This window comes from Micromys minutus, assembly GCF_963924665.1.
Source record: "Micromys minutus genome assembly, chromosome: 18".
Classification (NCBI taxonomy): Eukaryota; Metazoa; Chordata; class Mammalia; order Rodentia; family Muridae; genus Micromys; species Micromys minutus.
In genome coordinates, this window is record NC_137953.1 from 7,086,617 (window position 1) to 7,099,308 (window position 12,692).

The window sequence follows — 12,692 nt, forward strand, 5'->3', positions numbered from 1 at the left end:
CACACACACACACACACACACACACACACACACACACACAAACTCTCTGACAACATCATGTAATACAATGGGAGTAATTGCTCACATCATTAAACACTGTTTCAATAAATTTCAGAAGAAATTCCAATGACAGTATAAACAGATATTTCCTTCCTTTTTTAATAATCCTAGTCCATCTTTTATCCAGTGACTGATCATAGAAAAGTTTCTGAGGTTCAAGATGAAGGGAAACATAATGGAATGTTGATTTAAATTGATTCTTACAATATTATATTCTGTTGCCTTTTAGGTTTCAAATTTGGGGTCTAAGTATGCTTTAATATTTACAAAAAAGATGAAAATAAAAAAAATATTGGCATAATTCATGCTTCAGGATGAACAGGAAACAATTAGATTAGGGAGGTAAGGTTGAGGCAAATAGAGTTCTGTAGCTGTTCTCTGTGAATTAGAATTTACAGTGGGGGGGCACTTATGGCAAGATAAGAGGAAGGTCTGCAGTCAAAAAGTGTTAGGAATCGTATAGGAAAACACACAAACTCAACTAACCTGGATCTTGACGACTCTTAGAAATTGAAACACACACACACACACACACACACACACACAAGAACATTCATGGGCTGGACCTAGGCCTCCCCCACATATATAGCTGAGGTGTATCTTGGTCTTCGTGTGTGTCCAGAGTGGTTGACATCCCAAAAGCTGTTGCTTATATGTGGAATATGTTCCTCTAGCTGGGCTGCCATGTCTGGGCTCAGTGGAAGAAGATGAACCTATCCTTGAAGACTTGAAGTGGCCCTCCCCTGGGGGCCCTCCACATGCTCAAGTGAAAAGTAGAGGGGGAAGGGTTGTGGAAGCAAATGGCAGAGAAGGAACAGTGACCATGATGTAAAGTTAATAAGTAAAAATAAGTAATAATTGATTATAAATAAGAATAGAAACTAAGTGTGGCTTGTAAGTACAATAGGAGCAAGGGATCGTGGTAGGCACAGGCATGGAGCCATCACTGCATCTCAGTTACCTCAAGGGTGAAAGTCCAACTGAAACCACTTAAGGAGAACTGCATTTGTAGAATCAGGTCCCAGGTAAGACCCACCACAACTTAGAGCCATTTGAAGAAGAACTCTGCTACCTTTCCCAATATTCCTGTTATTTAACTGTCTGGTTTTTCCCCAGAATTTCCCGAAGGGTTGCACCATAACTTAGGTAGGTTGCTATGCTGAGAAATAGTAAGGGATCAGACAGTTGGTTACTCTTGGATATGGTCTCTGAAGGATGGTAATTGCTGGAAATCTAGGATCCAGGATCAAACTCCAGAATGCAGATTCAGGAGCTATTGTCTATTTACCAGTGGATCCCCCATCCTTCCCTTTCTCCTTTCCCCCTTCCCCCTTCCTTTCTTCCTTCCTTTCTTCCTTCCTTCTTTCCTTCCTTCCTTCCTTCCTTCCTTCCTTCCTTCCTTCCTTCCTTCCTTCCTTTCTCTCTTCCTTCCTTCTCATGTTCTCAGATTCATTCACAAATAGTCATAGAAGGCATTGATCCCCTGCCTCCATGCTTCTACATCTGGAATACTCTCCCAAACCTGCCATGCATGTTTCTGAGGATGAACCCAAGGCCTTGTGCATACTAGGTCAGTACTCTACCAATAGAGGTTCCTCAGACCATAAGAAAGCTTTCTTTATCATTTATCTCTCCCTCCCCATCTTCTCTCTGACTCTCTGTCTCATTGCCCCTCTCTGTCTCTGTCTCTCTGTCTGTCTCTCTGTCTCTCTGTCTCTGTCTCTCTGTCTGTCTCTCTGTCTCTGTCTCTGTCTCTCTCTCTCTGTGTTTGTGTGTGTGTGTGTGTGTGTGTGTGTTAAGGACACTAGCCAGTCTTGCTCTTGTTTAATAACATTCATTGTTAAGTAGTTCTTGTGGAAAGCAGCAATTGTTATTTTACTTTAAAATATAACATAGAGATAAGAAGAAAAAATAATAATGTGATGTAGATATTTCAGAAAAAGACCTTAGATTATAGTTAATAAACATAAATATTCCCATAGAGCATAAAGTGATATATATTATATCATATATATGTAGTTGTATATATATATATATATATATATATATGTATGTATTTACACACACACACACACACACACACACACACACACACACACATATGATAGAGTTGGTAGAAGGTGCAAAGCTACATGGATACAGAGATAGCCATGCTCCACATTATCAGAGTTTCATCCCCAAAAGGACTGCTTATATAAGGGTAACCCTATGAAGCCACCCTAGTTTTTAATCACAGGACTGACAGTTATATGGATGCAGGTTTTCATTAGGAAACAGATCCCAGTATGTATGATGATATGGACATTCCACTAAATTGTTACATGTATGTGTCAGAGAAGGCATATAGGTCAAATCAACTGCAGTCATGCTGAGATTACTTGGACATACAGTACAGAATTATCACATCTTCTTGTAATTAGTAAGGTTTAAAACCACAAGCAATCTCCTATATTTTGTTGAAAACTCCTATGCTGTGGTTATAAACATTTGGGGGAATTAGAAGGACTTTTGCTTTTCAAGATAATGAATTGAGAGGTAACTGCTGAAGAGACTGAGGATATATAAGTTGTGTTTCTGGGACAGTTCTTTTTTAGGAAGGTGACAATAATCATAAATAATTCTGTTTTAGCAAGGTAAATAAAAGTCTCAGCCAATAGGATGTTAATATAGTCTTTAGTTATTATTAAATATTACTGTGCTCACACTAAATTACAGCTCAAAGAGAGGCCAGAAAAGTCAGGGTTCTTATCCAGTATAGAAAAAAATAACATAAGCAGAATATTTGCTTCTAAGTCATATGCATTATTAGCATCATTATAACTAATACTAAGAAGAAAAATCATGCAGCCATATTGGATTTTGCATTTTTCAGTAGACATCAAAGCTTCTGCCTAATAACCATTTATATTTACAGTGAAGGAGTGCAGAGAGTTTCCAAACCTTGCCTCATTAATCATATCAGCCAGTTACTAGGAAAGTTATTATCCCAGTTCAATAGATAGAAAAATTATATCATGGAAAGGTCAGTTACATATTTACTTGTCCAATCTTGGAAAAGCAAAGGGAGTCCATTTCAAATCTGAGACCTCTTTTCACCCTTTGATCTAACCACTGGACCAGTGCAATACTGGTCCATGCTGTGGTTAGCCGTCAACCTAAAACAGTTCACAGCTGACCTCTCTGCTCTTTCTTCTTCAATCTGTAAACACTGAAAAAAATATCAATTTTTCTTCTATCATGGCCACAAAATAAAAGACGTGGAAAACATTAATTCCTATTTCCTTTTGTTTAAGTCTCTTACATATCATTGTCAAAGGTTGATGTCAAAACTGCAAAGGTCATCATAATCACATTTAGGCTGTGATGTAATGAAAATTTGAGTTTTATGAGTACGTTGAAGACAGTTGAATCAATCAGTTAAAAAAGAAAGAAAGAAAGAAGAGCAAGAAGTCAGCATTTAACATTTTTCAACACTTTACAGGTGTTGTAATGGCGATTTGAGAAGGAAGAGAATGATGGTCTTCTAGGGGAGAAAGAAGCACCAAGCCTTTCGGACTTGATGTGCCTGGGTGGGGGATATCCAGGAGACACCACCTGCTCAGAGAAGAAGGGGAGGGAGTTGGAGGAATAGATTGTGGACAGTGGTGGCTGGAAGGGGACAGTGAACAGGATGTAGAATGAATAAATTTTTTTTAAAAAAAGGAAAAAGGAAATAAAGTTATAACAATTTTAATTTTAGTTTGATTCATCTAATCATGGACATTTTAAACAATCAAGCAAGTAAACAAAATGATTCCTACTTTAAATTGAAATAGGCAGTGAGAATTCCTGAATAATAACGATTACTGCTGTTTCATAAGTAGCAAGGGCGTGATTGAGCTTTAACCATATGTATGTGGTGCAATATGTATTTCACTGGGAATCTAAAGAAATAACGCCCTTGAACAGTTCATATTAAACCCAGTTTGAGCGAAAACACTTGTCTCTCCTATAATTCGGTGAGACTGGAAGATCCCAAACATCTGACCAGTACATAGAAATGAGCTTTATGAAGTTATGCAAAAGCTTGAAAGCTTTTCTTACATTCTCTTTACTCAGGATTATAGGGATGGGACAATGTTTAAAGGAAAATAAAATAAAAACTAATAAGATGACCTGTGTGTCTAGGATTAATGGCTACATTTTTGCCACTTGCCCTGACATCTGACAAATAAGGAAAGAAAGAACACTGAGTCAAAGCCTAAGAGACACTGCTTACAGCGTGATGGGTAGAAAGTATTTTTCACGTTTCAGACTAAGAGCAGGGACAGAGAGGAGCAAACAGAGATACTCCTGTGACTTAAAATTCCATTTAATACATTGGGGTGATATTGGTTGTCGAGATAAATCACATAAACTAGGCAAATTAGTAGAAAACTGGATATATATATATATAAAAGAATGGTCTGCATTATTCTAATGTGTGTCCATATACATATACATATATATGCATATGTACTATTATTTTAGCAACATTTATAAAACACTATGTAGGCTTACATATATATGGATCGTTAAGGAGAGTATTTCAGAATTATGCTGATGCTTATACGGAAGAATATCATTTATATACCATTAAAATATTACCACATACAAAAATAATGCCAGAAGGCAAATTTACTAAGTTATGTGTTGTGGAGCTCATTACTTAAAGTTTGTTTTCAATATTTTTTTCTTTAGTCATGATTCCTTATAACATTTGCAAAATGTATTTCTAGATAGATTTTATATTTAGGCTATTCCCATAACATTTTTAGAAAGTTCATCAGCTTCACTCTCACTTTACTTCCAAATCTTAGGGTGAGAAATATTGCAACAGGGCCAAGGAGATGGCCCAATGGGTAGAAGCACTTGTCACCAAGCCTGAAACCTGAGCTTGATTTCTTGATCCCACATGGTGGAAGGAGAGAAGCAATTCCTGATAAAGATGGTCTGAATTGTAACTGTTTATCACTGCCATAGTACATCTGTGATTTTCACTATTATAAATACATGTATATATTCACTTGATGTGCGTGTAAAAAATGTTAAAAAGTAAACATCCTGATGTATAAGAAGGATACAACCAAATATCTTTCTTCAATGAATAATAATATCTCAACTGTTGAACTTATTTAGATGTCATTTCTGGAACATTATTTTAAACTATTTAACAGAATCTAAATGGTGGCATTGCATAATATAGCAGTCACTCATTTGAAACCAATGATTTTGATTCTAGAGGAAATACAGATTTTTCTCAGCCTTGCTCAGTCCTGATTTAATGTTTCAATAGCTTATGGAAAGCTTGAGAAAAAATAGCCTCATAATTTCTCTCCCTTTTAAGATTATTGAGATTTTATTAAACTGACTGCATGAATAATGCTACTTCTGGTACTGTAGAAGGAATTTAAATTTTTAAAAGGTATTCAGCCTTACTTCACAAGTTTCCCTAACCAAAAGATGTACTAACGCTTCATAATTCTCAGTGCTTGGTAGCAGACAAGGTGCCACACTCCCCTTGATTTACTGACACAAAACTCTGCAGAGACACAAGCAGTCAGATGAGTCACCAATGCTGATGTTGCTGAACAACCTCAAAAGCACAGTGCTGTCTATGAAGGCAAATTTGAAGATAGAGATTATGTGCTTTGTACAATATAGAAAACGCAACAAGAAGAAAAACAACGGGATTATAGAAGTCATTGAGTTGAATCAAATCTATACATTCTTAAACCCTTAGACTTCTTAGACTGAACTCTTAGATCATGCCCCATGCTTCAAATCATGCCTTCAGATGCCTTTTCCAGCAAAGCCCAGGGAAAAGCTGCACCATTTTAGTCAGTTAAAAAGAAATCTTTCCTGAATTTGTCATGTCAGACTTCATTGGCAGCTGTCACTCTTCACAAGTACCAATTTCAAATTTTAATGAAAACACTGTTCACAAAGAGATTTTAATTGGATCAAATCAGACAATCGATATTTTAAAAAAGACATTCATACTTTTAAGTGCTTTCAAAATAAGTAGCTAGTTGGCAGAATGTGAAATGCATGCAGAGGTATGCATGCCTGCATCCTTGGATGCTCAGCATGCCAGGGAGTGTGTCTTATATATATTTCTCCCAAAAAGGGGGTATTTTATGGACACTCACCTGAGCATGCAGTTTTCAATAAGCTAGTATGCTGTTTTATCATGGACAAAGGATTAAAAATAGTTCAGTTACTCCTACGTGTCTGATTTTTGTGGACTTAATCCTATACAGAACTGCAGAGATTTTACAACATTTACTGTTTTGAAGATTGCTTTGATGTGGGAGATACTATGCTCATTGAATACAATATTAGTGATGGGCCAAAGTAAAAAAAGAAATGACTAAACCATCTTAATACTCAAGTGCCCAATATATCATAAAGATCCAAATTTGACTACATTAAATTTTTATAAATAAGTAATATATGTTTACCTTGAAAAATATATTAACGAATCCTAACACCACATTGTTTTCATTAACATTAAAAATAGTCATTACCTCTGTTGTAAACTATATTTTCTGTTTTTCTTTCCGCCTGCTCTGCCTGTGCAAATGTGGGTATATGTATAAGCAGACACATGAATATATTGATGTATGCGTACAAAACACACGTACACATACATTTCCTGTATATGAGTACACAAGATATAGCTTCAAGTTTAACAGCTCACTCTGATTTTTAATTCATCAAAATATAGTTGTATTTTTTATAACTATTTTAGTAAGTGGATAATGAGACAATGATTCTAGGTCTAGCTCACCTAAGAATCTGCTTTTAGTATTTAATAAAACCTCCCAGCCCTAGGAAATCCATTCAACAACCCACAAAATGCCAACTTCTAAAGTGTCAAAGGAAGAAAATATCACTTCTCAAGTCAATAGTTTGAACTTGACCCAGTATCTTCATTATTTCTGTACAAAGCGTTAGCCTCAGCATATACCACCTCACTACATAGCTATGAAAGTCTAGGACTGTCTACACCACACAGTTACTTTAAAGTATATCATTGAAATATCAACAATGTAGAAAATTTACAGCTATGTTATCGTCCATATTGATATTTTTCTTAGGGGTACCATTGTTAGCATTGTGGAATAAACATTTCAAAACTTTAAGGACTTTGCAGTTTAGGCCCTTTGAAAGAAGAATATCGCAGACTCTTTTCATGGACTTTCAAGCTTCCAGGGCACACTGCTTTAAAACATGAAGGACAAACTAGAAATCATTTTTTTCCTGTGTTCACATGGGCTAATTTTGTAAATGTCTTTATTTTTCTCAGTTGAGAAAGCAAATCTTAGATAAACTAGATATTCAAAGGACTGTTCTTCACAAAACCTAATGGTGAAAATGCACATATATTTGGGCATCATCCCCGTGTGATGATTAATGAGAAACATTGTGGAACATCTCAGAAGCTGTTTGGAAAATACGGAATTGCAGTTGTTAATAAAATCTTCCCAAGTTTTAGGTGAAACCACTAGCGCAGAGTTCCTTATGCTTACTCCTTCCAAGGACAGGCAAATTAAATGACTATTCAGCCAACCACACTGATTGATGTGTATGTTTCTCATATTTTTCCATTACTCATATTAGTCACTTACAACTATCTACTAAATTCCACTTTTATAGATATGAGAAAAACTGCCTATGCTTTTAAAATGTTCTCTCCCAATTTACTAGTCTGATAATTGCATATGAATTGTTCAAAGCTTTCTTTTGCGAAACATAGAAGGAACCCTACTGAATTTGAGGATGATGCTATCTCTGAGTGGCTGCTAATGAGGAACTTCCCATTCTCACGAGAGGGCATTACAGTTTCACATTAGTAGTAAACAGACAAAATGGGTGTCTCAACTATCTTTAGTTAGTGACAACTCAATGGATCAATTAGTACAAGAATCTTCCATTGAATGGTTTCTTTCCCAAGACACTGTCTTAGAAACTTAACAATCACTGCAACACGGTCTGGTGGAAAACTTAGTGCTTTATTTGAGAGAGTTAATTATTTAAATCATAAAGTTATGCTATGAATGTATGAGTAGTTATTTACTGTATGCTAGTCATGTTATGATTTATGTAAACAATGCTGTGAGCAAAGTCAGATTATAGTAACCTTTAGAATATCAATTTGGGAAAAGACGTGCTGCCTTTCCTGGCCCTGTTTCATAACCTTTCTTTAAAAGGTGATTGCTCCATAGTGGAGGACTTTGTGACAAAAAAAAAAAAAAAAAAAAAAAAAAAAAAAAAAAAAAAAAAAGTTAAGAACCTTTCAAGTTGATTTTCAGAAATTTCTTTAGTTAATTTTTATAAATCCATCTATTATGCCAGTATTTGAATATTTTAGCCAAAGTAGGAGTGATGGCTCCATTGTTTGGGAATGTACTTAAGTTTCGGACAAAGAGATGTTTTTGAAAAGTATAACTTTTTACATTTTATTCCTTGGCTAATGAGGACAATGTTATGAACTGTATATAGTCAGCCATCATCTAAGTTCCAGGACAAGAAAAGTTCAATACTCTTGTGTTACTACCCTTGGACTCAAGAGCATCATCACTGCCATTTATAAGCTATTCATAGATAAATACCTCAATAATCAATTCTGCCAGTTCAATTAGTAGCTAGAGAGCTCTCTGTACTGCATATATGACATTCTGTGTTTTCAACTACATTTTTTGGGAAATGAAATATCCTTTATTTCCCATAATAATGCCTAAGATTTCTGAAAATAAAAGCCTGTAATTTAAGAACTCTGGAAAATTTTAGGACACTTTTTTTTCTAGTCTTTCTTTAAAAGTCTTTCTTCATTCTTAGTGAATCTCGAATCACCATTCTAGTCTACAGAAAATATGAATAGACCTGGATTTTCCATTAGCTTTCATGGTACCAGCCTTTCAGAAAACCATGGATATGAGAAATACCCAGGATATAATAAGATGCAATCGCATTGTGTGCATTCAACTTTACTGCATCAATGTGGGCTTGCAAGAAAAACATCAAGCCTTGTTAGACTTTCATAGAAAGGTTTTATTCTCTTTAAATTTTAAGGGCAATCACTTATACAGGTTTCTTTGGGGGGTTTATTGTTTGGGATTATGTCTTTTATTTTCAATAGTACATAAATGAGGGGAGAAAAAGAGAGCAAGAAAGAGAAAACAAACTCAGCAAAGAACAGTTCAAAAAGTCCAAACTGTACTGTTTGATATTATTTCAAATTCACTGCAGCATCTGAAAACACTCCCAATAATGTATGTATTTAGGTCTGTTGAAAACTTGATATATGTTACCAAAGAACAAATTCTGTTTTCTAACTGTTCTAAGTAGCATTAGAAAGAGCACCATCTTTAAACACTCATTAAAACTCACTTTTGAAAACACCATCTAATATCAGATACTCAAAAAGTCAATTGCCAGAACCTACTATGTGCTAAAGTATTCTGGCAACCAAACCTTACAGTTGACTGTTACATAGTATCATTTTACCAATGAAAGAACAACATACATCCAGTATAATTCAATCAGAAAACGGAGGTGGGTAAACACTGTTCTATTCATGTAACTTGTTCTCGTAAGTGACCTTTGAAATTAAATACTCAGAAACTGGACCAAACATATTCTCGTATAAATGAAAGGAATCCAACAGGAAATCAAAGCATCCCCTTGGAGATTCTATGCAATGAAATAAGACCCCAGCCAAAGTTACACCTTTTATTCATAAATAATTGCATCATTTAGTTTCGGGTCAATTTAACAAGAGTTTATGTCATTTCTCTTGAAGATGATAGCAAAGAAGACAGCAGTCTCAGCCATGCCTGCCCTCACGTGACTGCAAAGTCATCCACTAAAGATGGCTTTCTCTTAGTTACCAGAGGAGCAGGCAAAATATGGAAATTCAGTTTCCTTCTAGCCTTAACACAAATATCCAGCACTTAAGAAACCTTTGGAAAGTGATCCATGTCCTAGTAATTAGAAACATAAGAATAGAGAAGACAGTAGAAAGAAAGGGTCCTTAGAAGGGTGAGCCAATTCTATACAAGGCTACTATAGGCCTTCCATGTTCTCTATGCTGATATAACAGTGAGTGAAACATGTAACATTGCTGGGACTTCCTGGCTGCATGCTTTAGTTCAAACTAAAAATTAACAGCAAAATAAGTCAAACCTTGGGTAAAATGCTCTTTGGTTTAAGTCGCCACTCCCTCCTATAATTTTGGTTAGTGTACTGGATTTTAAATAAGCTGGTTCTTCTATCTTCATGCCATTAAGAAAGTCAATCACCAAGAACCAGACAGGAATTTCAGAATGGTTTTGTTTGTGAGAATTCCTCTTTCTAAGTCCAACCTCTCTATACAAGCTATTTTGGAAAACAAAACAAAACAAAAAAACAAAAAAGAAAAACAAAAATCAAAACAAAATAACAACTACAAAAAAACCCAAACAACTGGGGAAAAAAAGCGTTTTAACATAGTATTTTATTACAACTTAATCCCATCCTTGAATGATTTTTCTTTCAAGTTTCAACCATTTTATTTTATTTATAAAGTAGTCAGTTTCCTGGTGGTTGCAATTTAATTAAGTAACCTTTCACACTGAGCAAAACCCCAAAGCAAAAGGGTCGTTAATCTTTCTAGTGATTAGACACACCACTAGAACCTCAAACATTTACCTCTCCTTCCCCGTAGTGGAAATGGTTTTAGGAGGATCACGGTTCATACCTCACACTCCCTGGAGCCAGAGATCGTATATGTGCAGGGACCAGATCCATTAACCGATATATCCATGGTCTCAGAGTTCGTCGGCTTGTAGTCCACGTAGTATTCCTGTAAAGGGGAATTCATTTGTCTCTCAGACTCCCTCGCCTTTTTCCGTCTCCTCTTCATAAGTGAGTGCTGTTGGAGTTGTTTCATGCTGGCTGGGTACCGTTTCCAAGACACATAGATCACCAGGAGGATCATGGCCACCGAGAGGAACAGAGCCACGCTCCCTGCAATGATTTTGTGAAACGACACGTGTTCGTACTCATGATCCGTACCTGGAATCTGGAAGCCCGGGGAGGGGCTTACTGCCTCTAGGGTGGCTGGGATGGCATCTGGTTTGAAGATGGTAGGTTTGGGGATGAACGGGGGCTTCTGGGGAGTTTGAGGCGCCAGGTGTGATCTTTCTGTGTTGACCACCTGGACATCAGAGCAGATGTTGTAAGTCTCCACCGCATCGCTAACCTTCTCGCCCTGTATGTGTTTAGGCCCTGCACATATCATGGTACTTTCTTTATTCCCTTTGAAATTCTTCAGCCAGTAGAAGAGAGGGCAGATGCTCCGACTACATTCCCACATGTTTCCAGACAAGGTGATTGATATTAAGGATATCCAGGCATTGACAGTCTCCTGGGAGACATTGGTGAGCTTGTTGGAATCCAGATTCAATTTCTGCAAATTGGGGAGGCATTTAAATGTGCCAGGCTCGATTGCTTGGATGTCATTCCCTGATAAATCCAAGGTGTGCAAGGAACTCCAGGTCCACGTTAGGCCTTGGCTGACGGAGCGGATCCTGTTCCATTGCAGGTAAATGGATCGCAGGTTGAAGAGACGAGGAAAATGAGCGAAGTTGATCTTCGAGAACTGATTATGCTCCAGGTGGAGCTCTTTCAACTTCAGAAGACCAGCAAACGCATTTCGAGATAGGCTTCTGAGACGATTGTAACCCAGATCCAGAAAGTCAAGGTTCCGGCAGTCTTGAAAAACCCTTATGGGCACGGTCTTTAGAGAATTGGATCGCAAGTGCAAAATGATGAGTTTCCGGAGGCCTTTAAACTGTTCAGACTGCAAGGTCTGAAGTTTGTTGTAGGAGAGATCCAGGTTGCGGAGATTGGGGACCGGGTGAAACGTTTTATTGTGCAGATAGGTAATTTTGTTGGAGCTTAGAATTAATTCTTTCAGTCTGCGGATCCCTTGAAAGGCGTCTTCGTCCACGGAGCTAATGTAATTATGGTCAAGATAAAGCCATATAAGCTGGTTAAGGCCGGCGAACTGATTGGATTTGAGTTTCTGAATGCTGTTGAACCTTAAGGATAAACCTTGTGACCCTCCAGAAATGTTCTCAGGGATGTCCGCGAAGGCGTGAGACTCGCAGTATACGATCTTTCCATCACATCTGCAGTTCTTTGGGCAAGCTCTCTGAGCCCCGGTCAGCATAACCAGCAGCAGGGTGGGAAATAGCACCAGAAACACACTCATGCCTTTCAGCTGCGTGATTAGACGGAAACCTACAAGAGCAGAGAGAACACAGATACACTCGGTCAAACAGTAGTCGTACAGCTGCACTGGTTTATCCAGATCAGGGGGGTCACTCATAAACAGTAACCATCAGCACCCCTGGCAAACCCAGAGCAGGGGTGTCCTGTCGAATTTCAGAACGGGATAGTACATTTAAGAACACATTTTAACAATGAAAAAAAAAAATCTTACTTCCTTTAGTGCCCTATGCTTGCTGTTTAGACCTCATTTCTTTCCTCCTTTGTCGTCTTATCGTCACGGGACGGTAGAACTGTGACAAACCTCTCTGAGTTCCCAGAGCACTACTCCATCC

General features: G+C 37.2%; 1 protein-coding gene across 1 annotated transcript in view; it reads right to left on the bottom strand.

Moving 5' to 3' along the window:
* The window catches only part of LRRTM4 (leucine rich repeat transmembrane neuronal 4), a gene marked incomplete at both ends in the record, with an annotated part of 738,349 nt that extends 725,892 nt beyond the window's left edge, over positions 1-12,457 (bottom strand). The window contains one exon of the mRNA XM_080932130.1: positions 10,823-12,457. Within this exon, the coding sequence (XP_080788256.1) occupies positions 10,823-12,457 (1,635 nt within the window). The remainder of the gene's footprint in view (positions 1-10,822) is intronic.
* Between the last annotated feature and the right edge of the window lie 235 nt (positions 12,458-12,692).